The sequence below is a fragment of the Branchiostoma floridae genome, chromosome 10, assembly GCF_000003815.2.
Source record: "Branchiostoma floridae strain S238N-H82 chromosome 10, Bfl_VNyyK, whole genome shotgun sequence".
NCBI classification, from domain to species: domain Eukaryota; kingdom Metazoa; phylum Chordata; class Leptocardii; order Amphioxiformes; family Branchiostomatidae; genus Branchiostoma; species Branchiostoma floridae.
In genome coordinates this window covers 13,595,475-13,611,384 of record NC_049988.1, presented here as the reverse complement: position 1 = coordinate 13,611,384, position 15,910 = coordinate 13,595,475, and the positions used below count along the sequence as shown (strand labels likewise).

At 41.3% G+C, this 15,910-nt stretch overlaps 1 protein-coding gene across 28 annotated transcripts in view; it reads right to left on the bottom strand.

The window, feature by feature from the left end:
- The window catches only part of LOC118423973, a 115,639-nt gene extending 104,041 nt beyond the window's left edge, over positions 1-11,598 (bottom strand). For all 28 annotated transcript variants that reach the window (XR_004832153.1, XR_004832156.1, XR_004832155.1 and 25 more), the window contains exons 1-8: positions 11,375-11,598; positions 10,724-10,752; positions 9,485-9,505; positions 2,809-2,982; positions 2,074-2,268; positions 1,597-1,665; positions 1,128-1,287; positions 386-479 (exon numbers count right to left, since the gene is read on the bottom strand). Coding sequence is in view for 22 of the 28 variants with exons in the window: in XM_035832320.1 (XP_035688213.1) it covers positions 386-479; positions 1,128-1,287; positions 1,597-1,665; positions 2,074-2,268; positions 2,809-2,982; positions 9,485-9,505; positions 10,724-10,752; positions 11,375-11,445 (813 nt within the window). In the remaining 6 variants the exon portion in view is untranslated. The remainder of the gene's footprint in view (positions 1-385; positions 480-1,127; positions 1,288-1,596; positions 1,666-2,073; positions 2,269-2,808; positions 2,983-9,484; positions 9,506-10,723; positions 10,753-11,374) is intronic.
- Positions 11,599-15,910: the final 4,312 nt, after the last annotated feature.

Genomic DNA, 15,910 nt, shown 5'->3' with positions numbered 1-15,910 from the left:
TTGAACATTCTGAACGCACTATAAGTAACACTGAAGTTGAACTGTGCTTCAGATTCTCTCTGTACCCTTGTCGATTGTCAACAGTGAATAACTGACTGTGTTTGTACAATATTATATTCCGATGTAAATAGTTTAAACTATTTTTAAAAGTGACATAGTTTGTATATGATAAATATGTATCTAGCAGTAAATTGTGTACATGTACTTGTCGAAATCCGCACTCGTAATTTAAATTTTAAATTGTGTTTGCATCTAAGCCACTATTGTGATTGAAAAGCTGCACAATTCAGCCTCCTCTGGCGGCTGCAAGGTTGCTTTTATTTCGTGTCAGTTATATTTCTGTGAAACGAATAAACCAGTCTACTACTACTAAGTTGTAAGTTACCGTTGCGCCCTTCTCGATCCTGATGACCATGTTGCCCAGGTAGATGGTCAGGAAACGGTGACAGGGGGATGCAGCACTGCAGTCCCTCTGGTTCCTATGGCAACAGCCAATCAAAACAGTTGCATGAAATTGAGTTTCCACTCAGTTGTTAGTTAGTTAGTTGTTAGCATCATCTGATGTAATGTTGGGGAATTCGAAGGCAACTTACATTGTTCTCTGAAGACTGTGTATAATGAAAGCAATAGCAGAGGTACCTTTGCAATTTGACTTCATCTTCATTTTTATTCTTAGCATAAACAACATAATATTGAATTATGGAGTGATGATACATAAATGATCAAGGAATGCAGATGATAAGGCAGCAGTGCTGACAAGGCACACTCATTATCAGCCATCAAAATTCATACATTTCATTCATTTACTGTCTGTTTTTTTTCAAGGAATGCAGATGATAAGGCAGCAGTGCTGACAAGGCACTCTCATTATCAGCCATCAAAAGTCATACATTTCATACATTTACTGTCTGTTTTTGCTAAGATTGCATGTTGGATGCTTTGGCCTTTTACCAACCTGACCCATCTGGCTAATAACTTAAAGACCAACTCAGCCCAACACCAATATTTTAACTGTAACCCTAACCATGGATGCTCGGCCAAGTTGACTGAGCAAAGTTAATAAGCGCTGAATTGTCCTGATCCACTACGACAGACCGAGGGTGCTTAAGACTTAAAGTGAAAGTTACCTGACGTGTATCTTGAAGGTGTTGTCAGCACAGTCTCCTGCCAGCAGGTAGGTGCAGCTCCCTCTGAAGTAGTACATCTGCCCATCGAAGGTGCGGTAGTGGCTCTGCCCAAACGCTGTGCAGTGACCAAACTGATCGGCAGTCACCACAGCAGTCTCCACTGTTCGAAGATAGAAGAGAGAAAAATTGTTGGTTAAATCTATCTATTTGTTTGCATCGGGCACATGGCCTGAAGCCAAGAAACACTGATGCTAAAATACACGACCAAATTACTTAGCTATATGTATAAACAAACCACAGGATAAACACTATTTAAGTCTGAACTTTGCCTACAACACAAGAATACATTTCCATGTCAAATTGGACTTCTAATAAGCAACACTCTGAAGACACTCTGGAGGCATACCCAACTGACTACTTCTGAGCCTATAAAGTATAAAACTGTCAAAGAAGAAGGAGACATACTGACCTTGCATGATGGAGGACTCGGTAGAGCCCGGCAGGACAGGGAGGATGACATCACCTCCACCTGACCCATCTGGGAAATGAATCAATGATTGTTCATTAAACAGGGCTGAATTTCACTCTCAGCTGGATAGAGTCAGGTGACCAAAATAATATACCAAGGATGTTATGTTACAAGTGTTGAGTTGGACAGCCAAGCATAGTACTTCTGGCAACTTACTGACAATTTACATTTAAGAACAATTTATCACCGTTATCATTATCACTCTAAGACAGACTTTCAGGCTAGTCTTGTCACAACTAAGCAGTATTGATTGTGACTAATATCATACTATGGTAAATGACAGCATGTAACACGTTACATAAAAAAGAAATTAAACCAGATATCACTGCCCAAAAAGTCTGAGTAATAAAAAGTGTAAACTATTGGATTATATTGATGGCAGTTGGACCAATCAGATTCATTGTTAGGAGTCCGTACCCTTCACGCAGTTGGGGAAGGTTGCTGTGGGACTCCAGGCGCCGTTGACGCAGACGTACTCTGCGAGGAACGGCGTCTCAGGGTGGTACCCGGACATGCAGCTGGGCGTGGCTGTCTGCTTGCCGTCCATGTCCGTCGCAGTTGACACGTGGCCAAACATGGGCGGAGAGGGCAGGGCGCAGATCTGAGCTGTGGCTGTGGGGTGGGAAAGGGTGGATATATGATGAGTACTTTACTATCTCTAAGTCTTATGTGAATCATGTCTAAGTCTTATGTGTGTGAAAATTAAGACCACATGTTTGGACTTTTACTGGAAACAATAGAAATTGGATCTGCATATTAACTTGGGTAACAAAGCTCAAAAAGTTTCAACATTCAGTAAATATTGAAAAAAGTCGTCCTTTTCTTCTTCTTCATAACTTTGACCAATTTTGATAGTTCAGTAAAGAACACAAGAACATGAACAAGGATGGGCTGACGAGTGAACTACATTGACCAAATTGTCTAATCTCTAGCAGATGTAGGAAGCCAAGTTAAAGTTTTTCAAGCTCCTGCTTCCAAGGAGCAGTGGGCTTTTAGAAATGTATTGATTTTGATTTTCTAACATCTGCTTAAAGTTGATCACAGCCAGGGATGTTAGGGAATCAAATATGGAAGACAGGACCTCTTGGAGAGAAAGAGACTGTGGATTGAATTGGGATTTGACAGATTGATGGTAGCACCATGACAACTTACCCACACACTCTGGGAAGGTTCCATCCCACGTGCCGTCCATGTTGCAGTATATGTCTGCATTGCCGGCACCCAGGTTGTATCCGTCCGCACAGCTGGCCGTACAAACCTCTGTGCCGTCCCAGTCTGTGTTACAGCCCACCATGCCGTTCATTGGGGGTTGTGGCATCGGGCAGGCTGGAGGAGACATTGGTGTGTTACTTGATTTAGCTTGAATATTTCTTGAGGGTATTTAGAAATTTACGACTACGTGATGAGCAAATATCACAATAAGAGACTTTATTCTGATGCCAACTTTGATAAAAGTTCTACCAGAATGCTGAGGGTCAAATATCATCTAAACTGTGTGCTTCAAGTCTTTATTTTGCATGGGGCCCAGAAAAGGTAACCCGCTGCTGAGATAGCCCGTCCTCCTAGCCAAACCCAAAGTTTCCGGAAACCCGTGGACAATGCATGATGGGACAGTACAGTTTTGGACCAGGACGCTAGGTACATTATGTTGGTAGAAGATAGCAGATAATGACAGGTTCTGTACTGTTCAGAACAATTCAGAGTTGTTGTTGTTGTTGTTCGAGGTAAGCTATGCTTGCTATCCTATATCCGTTGACAGAGTTGGCTTTAGCTAAATGTCGTAAATTAACGTGTTTCTAGGCACATTAATTTATTTTCGACTGTGACTTGGCCGAGTTCCTGGCCGAACTGACTCATAACTCAACTATTAATGCCACATATATTTTACAAAAGCCATAAGGATTATCTTACGTCTCTAGTCTGCACGCAGAACTTGCCCATGGTCTTGTCGAAAGCTTATTAATCGTGGAAAATGTTGCCACGTTTTAACTTTCCCGCCACTTCGGTTGGCGGACATTTTCCTTGGTATGTGGGACAATCCATTGCCACTAGGCCTTGCACGTTAAAAAATTTCAAGCAGTAGGACAAGATGTCTAAAGTTATATATCCCAGTGTAACTGTTTGTTGTAAAAGAATTGTGATTTTATTGAAATCAGCAATGATATTATTCTCAATCTGCAACAGAGATTCTGCAAAACTCTTCATTTCATTTCCGAAGTGGAACGTTCCAAAATTCCTTGAATGTTTTGGTGTGTTCCCCAGGGAATGTCCCTGGCCGGGTGAACAGCTACGTAATGCCTTGCACCAGCGCCGACCAGCGACAAGACCAGCACTGCACCCTACTTCTCTCGAAAGTTTTGTGGTGAGTACCTTCTTAAATCCTCAAGGTATTAAAGTTAACCATTTTAGTTAGTTATTGTTTACACGAGGTGCGATTCGTTGACAATTGACCAAAGAGTTTTATGAAAGTTAGAGTAAAGCAAAAAGAATAATCCACATATTCACAGATGGATTTTAAGAATCGCTTTCATAGATTTTCGACTTTGACGTAGAGCACTGCACAAATACATCTACAGATTAAAAACAATACAAACCAAAATAGAACCACTGAATAACGGGCATAAGAGGCACATGTGTGCGGGTTTTGTTGTCTTTGTTGTCAGGTTTTGCTGGGATTGGACAGGGATTACCATTTCTTCCTTTCTTTATTTGTACCTTAGCTGAATGTATAAACCCGTTACGTTTGTTGATATTATGCCCTAACAGCGAGACATTGTCAATTTTTATCATGCCTAAACAATTGCTGCAATGAACGTGGATTTATGGTAAATATGCTGATAAACAGCTAGATCTCTAAGACCACTTCACTGTATTTTAATGCTTGCGCATTGTTTCTATCTGCACGAACTGTCTATCAAAGATTTGGAATGGACTTCAAGTTTTCGGGGTTAACTTGATGTAAACACATTGGAGACATCTTAAACAAACAAATCGCGTTTTCCAATTGTCCCCCACCGAGAAAGAAAACAAATATCATCAATGACTAGCAAACAGAGCGTATCGCTATGATATACATCACTCTGAGTACGGTGAAGGCCTTTCGTAAACCCTCATTTGCATAAAGCTTGTGGGACTAAAAGTAGGTTCCAGCCATTAGTTATGCTGTTTTCCTATTAGAAAACTTCAATATTTGTGAGCCGACAATCTGACACGTCCTCATTGTGGCAAGATCTGATTTTTCAAACAAAATGTCACGGACTTGGCAAATTAGTAACCAGAATGGGGCGTTGTTTTGCACCTGAGTGATATCACCCAGTCTACCACCTTTCCGCTATGGAATGTATGAAATAAAAGGCTCCATTGACATGACATGGTCATACAGGGATTAACTTGCCACAATCTGACCCAAGAACAAGATGTGTAGAGAAAGAAAAGACTTTATTATCGTCTTTTACAAAGACTGGCGGTGACCTCATACAGTATGTAATGCGATCCGGGGCACGTATGAGGCACCTGCATTCACGCACCTGACAGTGCAACCGTGCACGTATCCTGAGTCTCAAAGTGGGCGGATTGTAGAATTCACGCCTAACTGAATCACGTACATAATAAAGAGGACCGCTTAAAGTTGGAACCCTCTCTTAATATAGGGCATTCACACTGAAACCGAATCAGCAGGCCTAGGAATCAAGCAGAAACAACCGGAATGAAGAATTTGCAAAACTCGCGCCACATTCGGGTGGGAATTCCAAATGGACCTTATTTCCCATTCACGCGAGACGGAATGAGCCGAAATGGCCGAATAACTACTCTTTGTCTATTCCTGGGTATTTGTAGTGCATTCTAGACATTCTCACTGCATTCCAGATATTCTTTTGATCACATTCTGACAGGATTTGAAGTGGCTTGCTGCTTCGGTTCTCCATCGAATGAGATCAGAATGTTTGGAATAGAGTTGGAATGCCGAACAATGCGGCCATACTGCAATTAAAATACACGTTGAATGCCGTTCGATAACTCTCCACTTCAAATGCACCTTGAAAGTTTTGAGAATGACAAAAACAATCGGGACGGCCCTGACCCTTAGAATGGGGCGTGAGATAGACCTGGTCACGTGGTAGCGAATGGTAGAATTATGGCTAAGCTTAAGTCTGTGTTCTGAGTGTGAATTAGGTTGAAGATTTTATAGAAACAGCTTTTAATGAAAAACTGCAACAACGAGAAAACAATTGCAGCTACAGGTTATGTTCATCGCTAAAACACTAAAAACAATTTAGACAATGTTGCCATTCTATTGAAGACTGAAATAGAGCTATTAACAGAAGTTTGTTTTCATGCTTATTTGTTTGTTTGTTTGTTTGTTTGTTTGTTTGTGAACAGAAAAACTCGAGATGTCGTGGATGGATCTTTCTGATACACTGTGCTATGACCTGGCAAAAGAACAAATGGTTAGATTTCGGGAGCCCTGGCAGCTGCGCACGGTACTGCGATCGAACTTCTGTTTTTAAAATCACGTGTTCTGGACATGCTACGGTCGTGTTTTCTAGATTTTCTTGCTAGTCAAATCAAATGTCAGGTTAACCGGTTAGATCAAGCAAACTTTCCTAACTCATGATCAGGCGATCAGCGTCTTTGGTCTCACGTCAGATCACCGCACCCATGCTGACTAACTTCTAAACATCCTGCTTGTCGTCCTCTGTATTCAGACTAATTGGTTCATGTTGACGGAACCCATTAATTTTCAACAACACCTGTTATAGACATGTCTAACCAGGACGCCGCATATACACGTGATTGAGAAAGAGCGATGACAGTCGAAAAGGTAGTATCTCACTGCACGTGGGGCACCGATGCGGCACTGCGGGGTTTGGAAGATATCTCAATGAATTTCAGAGATAAAGGACGAACATTTTATGTATTTTGATGTCTTCTAAGTCATGCTTTTACGTATTAGTCAATATCTAATCTATAAAAAAAGTGGCGAAAACACAACAGTGCCGCAGTGAACGAGCCCCGCAATGCCGCACCCGTGCCTCAAGTACAGTGAGATACCACGTAAAGATATTCATATTAGATGATCACGATTATTTAGTGTATCTCATTGGCACTTGGAATCGACTGCCGAGTATCTTAGTCGGGCATTTTCCCTCTGTGACGGTTTAGCCATGGATCTACTATCTACATACTTTTTTGAGGTAAAACATTGAGGTTGTTGCCCAGTTCCTCTGGAGGGTGTATAATTAAATCGAGCATCGCCTCGTCAAGCTTCAATATTGACTTGTATGCGGCCTTAATATTAGAATGTGTACTGCACACACTCATTGTATTTACCTTTATTTGCAATGACCATGCGCCCGCTGACTGAAGTCCAACCACTGTTTGCAAATTTCTTGATGTTGCACAAGAAACGTTGGTACTTTCTGACTAAACGCACGTTTGAAAGTCTGACAACTCACGAAATATTGTATTGATGTTTAAGATTATACACTTAACCCAAGAAAGGCGTTGGATTCTTATTTGAACTTAGACTTAGTGAATGTATTAAAGCTAACATTGAAGGACTTTTCTTCGCGGCATTGTATATATATATATATCCTTATTCTTCATTATGTTTTACATGTATGTGCGTGAGACATCAATGACATCTTTGGCTTATTAGGTGCTGGGCTGTCGGCTCTGTCAAGATGTGTACTTTTAGATTAAGAGCAGAAGACTGCTTAGGTATGGTTTTAAGAAGATGGTGTAGGTATAGAAATTAACCGATAAGACCTGGTACCTCATAAAGACTCAAGTCATGTGTCCAAGCCGTGTTCAAAGGTTTTAAATGCTGCACGTGGTCGAGGCATGACTGAACTAGATTCCAGCCATAATAAATGCACTAACGATACCTTCGCCAAACTGACATCGCAAACATTCTCAAGTGGTGTACCACTTGAATCAACTTTGTTCACCAGCCATCATGATTATCGCAACCTTTTTGTTTCCTGCCGAGTTTGTATAGTAAATACCTGTGTGTTTTTCTAATACTAATTGAGCAGTAGGAGTGCCGGGTATTGGAATGGTTTACTAATTACGCAGGTTTTATCAGGAGGAGTCATCCGACTGGGCAGAGTACAATGCGGCGGAGGCCGGGTTATCTCTCGCGGGGTGTTGCTGTTATCAAAGTCTTTTATGTTCCCGTTGTCCCACTGTTTAGCAATCGTGTTCACTGTAGTCAATGAAATGGGCATCAAAGACCTTTTGGACGTGTTCCGCTCTCCATCAGATAGTTTTAAAGAGCTTGACGAGTTTGCTGGTCATCTGTCAATGGTCGGGATTATCTGGCTACTTTAGTCATGAAGTTAACTTTTCCATACAGGTATGAAATGTGTATGTTTATGAAACCTGTGGACTACCATCCACTGGAAGATGCCTAAGTAGGTAGAACAAATATGCAGACACTCGGACTAAGCTGGGTTACATAAGGTTGCCATGTGGTGAAGCTGTTTGTTTTCATACTGCTCCAAGCTGGTACCTCTTCATCAACATTTTGCTATACATCCGCCCGAAAGGGTAAAACTATCTTTTAAGGCTGAGAAAGATTGCTGATTATAGTTTATACAAAAGGAGTGTCGCCAAAGCTGTGCACTGCCGCGTTCCTTTACTTGGCGACTCCAAGCAAGACCGGCGCAACATCCGTGTAAACTGCAAATGACTTTTGACTTAAGTCAACAGCGGAGGAGGCTATGACGCACTACGTTACCATGGAAACCGTGGTTTATGTGGACCATTTGTACAAACTTGCCAATCGCATACACGGATTTCGGCGCTGGGGAACGATGACGATGGAATTTTATCAAAGTTTTGGCCAGAAAAATCGATACTCTGGGCAAACAGTCTGCTAGACCCACATGGGGAAAGAGCAAGCAAACACCATTTACCAGCATCAAAAGTGTTGACTTGGTCGTTTCTAGCCGAGGCGTGTTTGCTTTGTTACCATGGGGAGTCTTTTAAACTCTAAACATGCCATGGCTAATTGATACAGCCGGATTCTACATCCCTAAACTAGTCTATTCCGAAGTGGGCTTCAAGTGTGTTTATCGGGGCTAATTGTATAACTTTATCTATGTCTAGATCGGACTTGTCCATCAACCAATTTTAATGGACTCTTCAAACAGTTATGTTTATGATGTATATGACCGGATCTGTTCTAAAAATGTCAAACGGCCTTGAACTTTGCGATAGTGGATGACCAATTGACCAGATGGTCGTTGCCAATGAAGTGTTACCTTGCCGCAAGAATGACCGGATATCATAGATAATGTTGTAGATAGCGTTCCGCCCCAAAATTGAAATCTCAGCCTTAGAAAAACTAACGAAGTGTGCATGGTACTGTACATCCTGACAAAAAGCTACAACTTGTAATAGGAGATTATACCCCTGCTACAGGGCACACAAACTGTTGATTGAAACTTTTAATGCATTTTTCGCTGGGAAAATGGCATAGCTGAAATTGCAGTTTCTCTTGTCAGGAGAGTAAAACTGCCTCATACATATCTACGAAAGCTAGTGATGGCATTCGCTTGCCGCTCGAGTGGGCGTCAGAACATAATACTTAATCCAAGGCGTCAATAATGTCACCAGCTTTGTTTAACATTGCATTCACCTCTATTTCCATATGTGCTGTCTCGCGACCACTCCCTACATGTTAACCCAACATCAATAGCTTCCCCGCCACGGACAATACAACTGTCACACGCTTACTAGTGAGCAAATAAATGATTGCCAAACTATTTGCTGCCACAGGATTGGCTTCAAAGAAGATATAAAAGATGATGGTATTACTTACGGATTCGGAGTTGTCCTTGAGCTGTAAGAGAGAGAGAGAGAGAGAGAGATTTAAGTTAGTTCATACATCGCCACATGGTCATATCTTTACTGTACAACAGGGGAAAAGTCACATGAAGCTTATAGGTCTTATTAATACTCACAAATGACAATGAAACAAACATTTTACATTTGTAATTGTTAAATGATATTTTGCTCCAGGACATTTGCGATTCCACAATACAAAGGAGAAAACGAGGCGTTACAATCAAATCTAATTAAGTGTTTCAAGCAATTGTGACGGAGTGCAATGGCACGGGCATGTGCATTTTAACACAATGAGAACGTCACTGGTATTTGAGTAGCGTTGTGGGTTGGTTCATGACCTGTTATGTGGTACCGTCTCATTAGACAGTCGCGACGTTATGCAAAGACACTTTTTATTAGCCTGACCGAAATGTCGTCCGTTGCCTCGCGGGTATAGTCATGTCATAGAATATTACTGACCGATCGACATGTTGTTTTCGTCATATTTGTCCTTCAAACGCTATGCAAGCTTTAATTGACACTTCAAATGAGTTTAAGGATAACTTGTGCGTCACTCTTCCGGAAAACTGTGAAAGGACGTCGAACAGAAGGCCACTGCGGTTTATACTTGAATAAACATTTTAGAAGACTCTCTTGACGTTACTATGATTGCTGCCCTCTATAGAATCTAAAATTGGACATTTAAACGCTATCAAGTGTTCCCGTGGATTGAGAATGTTAAGCCCATGCTAGACATTCGGGACCTTTAAGACCGTGCTCCCGACCTCTTCGTTTGGAGTAGCTTGGACTTTGTGAGTTTTCAAGATTCATAGTCGGCTGGCGTAAACGACTTTTAAAGAATAGGCAATCTCGCCGCCTAACCCTCAACCACAGATAACCTTGCTCACACCTAGCCAGGAAAAGGTCGAGAGGCCATCCGTGGTCGGCGCCATTTGGATATCTTTACATACTAGATAAAACAAGCCTCTCTATCGTCTATAGAAATATGTATGTAGGAAATTTACTGTCTTTTAGTAAAGGATAGTAAGATATTGGGACGGTCGACATGCAACAGCATTTTTTTTCATTTTTCAGGTAGCAACAAGAGTACAGTTCTGGGAATCGGTTGCTTTAAAGAAGAAATAAATGAAACCGGGCTAGTTATACATATCAGGACAGCTAATTTTTGTATGGCAATGCAATACGTTCTAAGAGATATGAAAAGGGTACTTACGAATCATCATCGCCGATCTCTGCTGCCTCCTGTAATATAAACAGAATCATTATGTTTTTGATGTGCAAAGATATATCGTTTCCTACTAGCGTGCCCTATCACTTTTGATGTGAATTTTTTTTCAGATTAGCTACTATTAATGCCGCATTCAAGTCATTGGCAAAGTCGAGAACATTGTTTCATACAACGGTTGCTTCCGTTATGTACTATAGGTATCGTTTTTTACCCCTCGGGTAGACATGGCTATGCAAACTTCAGAATTCCTGTAGAAAGCAAGTAGAATCTAAAAAAAGCGAATTTCACACGGTGTCCAATCTTTCGACTGAGCGGTAGGAAAGGAAAATCAGCTCGGTAAGCTCTGCAGATGACCAGAGCCGGGGAGCACCCGAAATGTAAAAAGTTCGATCCTACCTTTCGATGGCGAACTATGACTCTACATAGCGGCAAAACTACCAACTACGGAAGCAAAGCACGGTGCTGAAATAGCGCTGCAGTCCACTAGGCTTTTCTAGAGGGACATTGGGATCCATTTCCCCGTCTACGATCGTGCAACTTTCCGGCTAAGGCAGAATTTGGCGACCACGTTTTGAAGGTGCTCTTGGTCTCATGCCGCTCAAGCAGTAGCACAACTCTCCGGAAAGGGTTCCTTACCCGGCTGCGTCGGTCCCGCCGAGGCAGAGAAGGGCGAGGCAAGTCCATAGTTGGGCTTTAGTTAGCCCCATTGTTGCACTTTGTGCAGGTAGTTTTAGTATTGTCCAGGTCCTCTTGAATCTTTTCTTGATCTTTCGCGAGGATCTGATGAGGATGGTACTGTCTGCAGCTATTTAGCTACAGATCCTTTTACGATCTGTAATCAAAGCTGTTTCAGTCCTCCGGTCGCCGTTCTCACCTCTCATCGCCCTTTTATACCCGAACAAAGGCCGTCATTTATCAGTGACCAGGTACACAGATTGCTCACACCAATCACAGCCTAGCCTGTCCGTCCGCAGCCAATGCGAGCGCAAAGTCCGGGCAAAAGTTTGAGCAACACATAGCGACGCTGTCATCGCATGTAAGCATGACGCAGAAGGATGTTTCATAAACCGCAGGAACATGACTTACGAAACCTGCTATGTAATACAACTTACACAATTTGATTGCCTTCACCTTAAACTGTTAAAATCCTAACAGTTTTATTCTTTTGTTGAAGATATTATTTTGGTCCACAAGTTAGACAAGAGAAAAATCGGGAATCGTCATCTATCTAAAGACAATAATCTGGAACATGAGTGTGTTTTGGTCGGTTCCTATGCAGCGAAGAAACATGTAGACTCGCCCACCATTCCTACCTGCCTTTGTTGGTAGGTGTAGATGATGAAGCTATGACTTTTAGGTATGTAGTATTTGCAAGGCATAATTAGCGAGCGAATAACACATAAACTAATGCCAGACTCCGTCCTTTGTATCTCTAGTGACATAGCAATTGTCATCTCAGTATACGAACGCCATTTCTTCATTACAAACTTTTTCTAAACAAGAACCATGCATATCTTTATTTTCTATGGACTTAGTTCACGCAACTATCTATTACATCTTTGAAGTATTTTCAAAAGTCTCTTAAGATACCGATCCTACAAGACGATATGTCTTAAAGATACGTGATGCCCAGAAGCCGAATTAGGAATTGGATTCTTGTTAAACTTTGGAAAGGTAATGGTCCATTTTCTCGTTCCTTTGTTATAAATGTTGAATGGACATCTGTGACATGAAATGCAAAAATTTCGAGTATTACACGGTTCATACCTCCATCACATAATTGGCCTAACATTTTAGCCACTGTGTGCCCACGTTCGTCGCAGGTCGCAGTGCGCTTTTGTAGACTTTTCAAGTGGGCTGTGAACGAACCAACCACAGGTAAAATTTGTTTCCGTAGAAAGACGGCTAAATTTTGCAAGACACATGCATGGGTATCTCTAGAATGCCCTCAGTTTGCGATCTTACGATGTTCGATCGCAACTTCTCTTAGATAACCACACTACAGGGACCCAAAAGTCCTGATGTAATGCCGTGGAAACTTCTAGACCACAGGGGGCGTCAACATCCTTGAACACCGCGCTGATTAAGTGATATTCTATAACAACGAGCATTAGAAATACCGCTGACATGCGCCAAACTAATCGATATCTGGGGGATACCTTAATACATCTGTAAACAATTCACTTTGTTGGAAGTGATTTTTGGATGATGTTCATTTTTTTACTCTTTTGTTTGTCTGAGTGTTCCGGATCTAATACCAATACTCCGTTCTAAAATTAACAAAGAGTTGTTAGCAGTTAAAGCTAATAACCTTTCAAGCATGTTGCATCATACAATGCGTTAAGCATGTTTAAGTTCCAAGTTCATTTTCCTTGTTTACCGAGACATTATGCCAACTGAATGCCAACGAAAGCTTGCAGGTGTTTCTTTCAACATTTAGTACCCAATGGTTTTCTTCTTGATGCGTGATGCCGTTTTACTAGTATGAGGATGCTTTGGGTGTTTTGATGTTGTGATAATTCAATATAGATAGTCGTACAGATTAATGAATGGTACTCTGTGGTACAGAACAAATGAGGGCCTAACGAGAATATCATCAGAGGCGACCTGACAAATGACAGCATACGTTGATAAGCAGGCTCATTTGTCCCACCTTTGTGTGCCTACCAGTGTTCGGGTGCCTCCCCTTTATATCATTAGGGTCCTAGTAAATTACTGTGGGATTATCTCAGGCGAAAAGAAGCTTTTGTCACATATCGTTACCTTTGTGTGGATAATACTGTACTACCAATTGATGAAGTCTACATAATGTCTCTGCCAATGTATACTGTGAGTTAACGAGAATCAAACTCGTTCTTAGATTGCAGGGTATGTGCAGTATAAACTACTGAACAGCTTCTTTAATCCTCCAGTGTGCTTATTTTCACCACAACTAATCTGTGGATCATCCGATAGGTATTTGTCATAGAGCTACTAATATTTGAATCTACAACAACTAAGGCTTTGTGATGGTTTCTTTTCGTTTTATACGAAGTAAAGAGAAATGGGCGGACTTGCTTATCAGAATTTAGCCCCACGTTTGGTTATTTGTTTGCCCATTGCCACCACACACAAATAATGTTGCTGATGTTTCGACATCCTTTACATGATAGATGTTGTCAATGATTCGTTGATAACGAATTGCTTGGACAGTAAATCTAATTTAGATACCATACAGACAATATTGCTTTGCAGTTGGTTATCTATCTTCATTCCTGACAGATGCTTTCCTAATAGACAGAATAGAGACAGGGACGAATAGATCATGACTGTATTTTCCAACGCATGATTACATCATCTTCATAAGATTCAATTGCTTTTCTTATAGCGTATATGTCTTCAAGTACGAAGTATACTGCACAAGAACTGGTCCCTCGGACTTATTTGTATCTAATTGCATAATTGTAACGCCAGTCTCATGGCGTTACACACCAAGTTTGTACTGAACAGTACAAGCTGCAGATCCGGACAGATTTATTTGCTGTACTCACACCGGAAAGTCATCAATCCTGACCCACAAGGTCACCGTGCCACCCGGATCTTTAATCGTTATCACTTTATCTCTTTGGGGTTGGGGGTTGGGCATGTGTGGTTCACGCACAATTTAAAAAGTTGTGCGCGAACCACATATGTGCCCAATGAGTACCCCCTGCGGCCCAGTTATGTTTATTTGATGCAGGTATGTCCGGCAGGTGCTGTAGAAACATTGCAATGTGTCTACGGCACACCCACGTGTCATCTGCCTGTTGAAGATGGAATTCAGCGTTATGTAATGAGGTTATATCATCTTCATGTATCCTTTTTCGTAACAGATGATTTATGCAACAAACGGCATATTCTGACTGCTGACAGTGCTTTTCTTTTTATACTTAGCAAAGAATGAAGAAAAATTTATTTCACAGAATGGGCATTTTTTACCATTCTACTTGGTACGATTCAACTTTTACCTGTAAATGTCTGTCAAAGGTATATCAATATATGATAGCGCCTTATTGATTTTGTTCTGACATGTCTGTTATGATCCTTATGGAGATTAAAAATACCTCAATGTTATACACGAGAAACAGAGGATAGAGAAAGGGAGGAAGAAACGGAGATTTATTGACAGGTGCTGCTATTCCGGACGTAAATAAAACCGGGGTGGTTAAGTCTGTCATCGACTAGAGCTATTACGCTGGAAAACAACCAATTTTACAGGGGAATATCGACTTTGTTGTCATCAGTACCAGCAGTACATGTACGACCGAGATGAGCAGCACTGATATTTGGAACAGTTCTGCTTCTGGAAAGAGTCAGACCGAAAATACATTTATTTATTGAAATTCACCATATTTATAGAAGGAGTGACATGACAGGTGACCATCAGCTTTTGAAGATGTCAACCCGGAAACCACACTGCAAGGTTAGGTCCACTTGCACCGCAAAGAGTCCTCGCTCTTTTCTAAAAGTGTGGTGGGTTCGTTACCTTGTCCGAGGCATGGTTTACGTCCTATCAGACAGCATGACCATAAACGAAATTGAGTACTCATTTTTACCCGAGACTTTCCCAGGGGTACATCTCTAGGACCTGACAGAGATTCTTACCCAGACCCTTTATAAGTCAACAACACTAACCACAAGACCAAATCTCCATCATTTCCACAAATGCACAATTGTTTCTACATGCTTACTTTTCAGGTAAACGTATACTTTAAGTCCATATTAAGAAAAGAACAACGTAACACATTATCTATTTTTTGTCAGCGCAATATTATCAATTTTGACCAAAAAGTCCTCCTTGTAATAGTGATTCTGTGTTTGCACTGTAAAGTTTTGCGGCGCCAAGAAAAATGCTGTTGGTCGAGGTTGTTGACCTCCTCTTGAACAGGATGTTTGGTCACATACCTCCAGTCGTGTGTACCGAACTGCTTCTTTCGAAGTGTTTGTGCTAGGGGTCCGGTGAGCTCCTGGCAATGATCTCTCGTGTGTATGCAGAAGATGGAAATCTATCAATCATAAAAGTACGTAATGTGTTTGCCTTATGCATTTAAAACGCAATTTGAGACAACGGCAGCATTCTAGAAACAATGACGAGGCCAAAATGTCATGCCATGCATGGTAATACCTTAGTAAACATTGCGACAGTCACGCAAA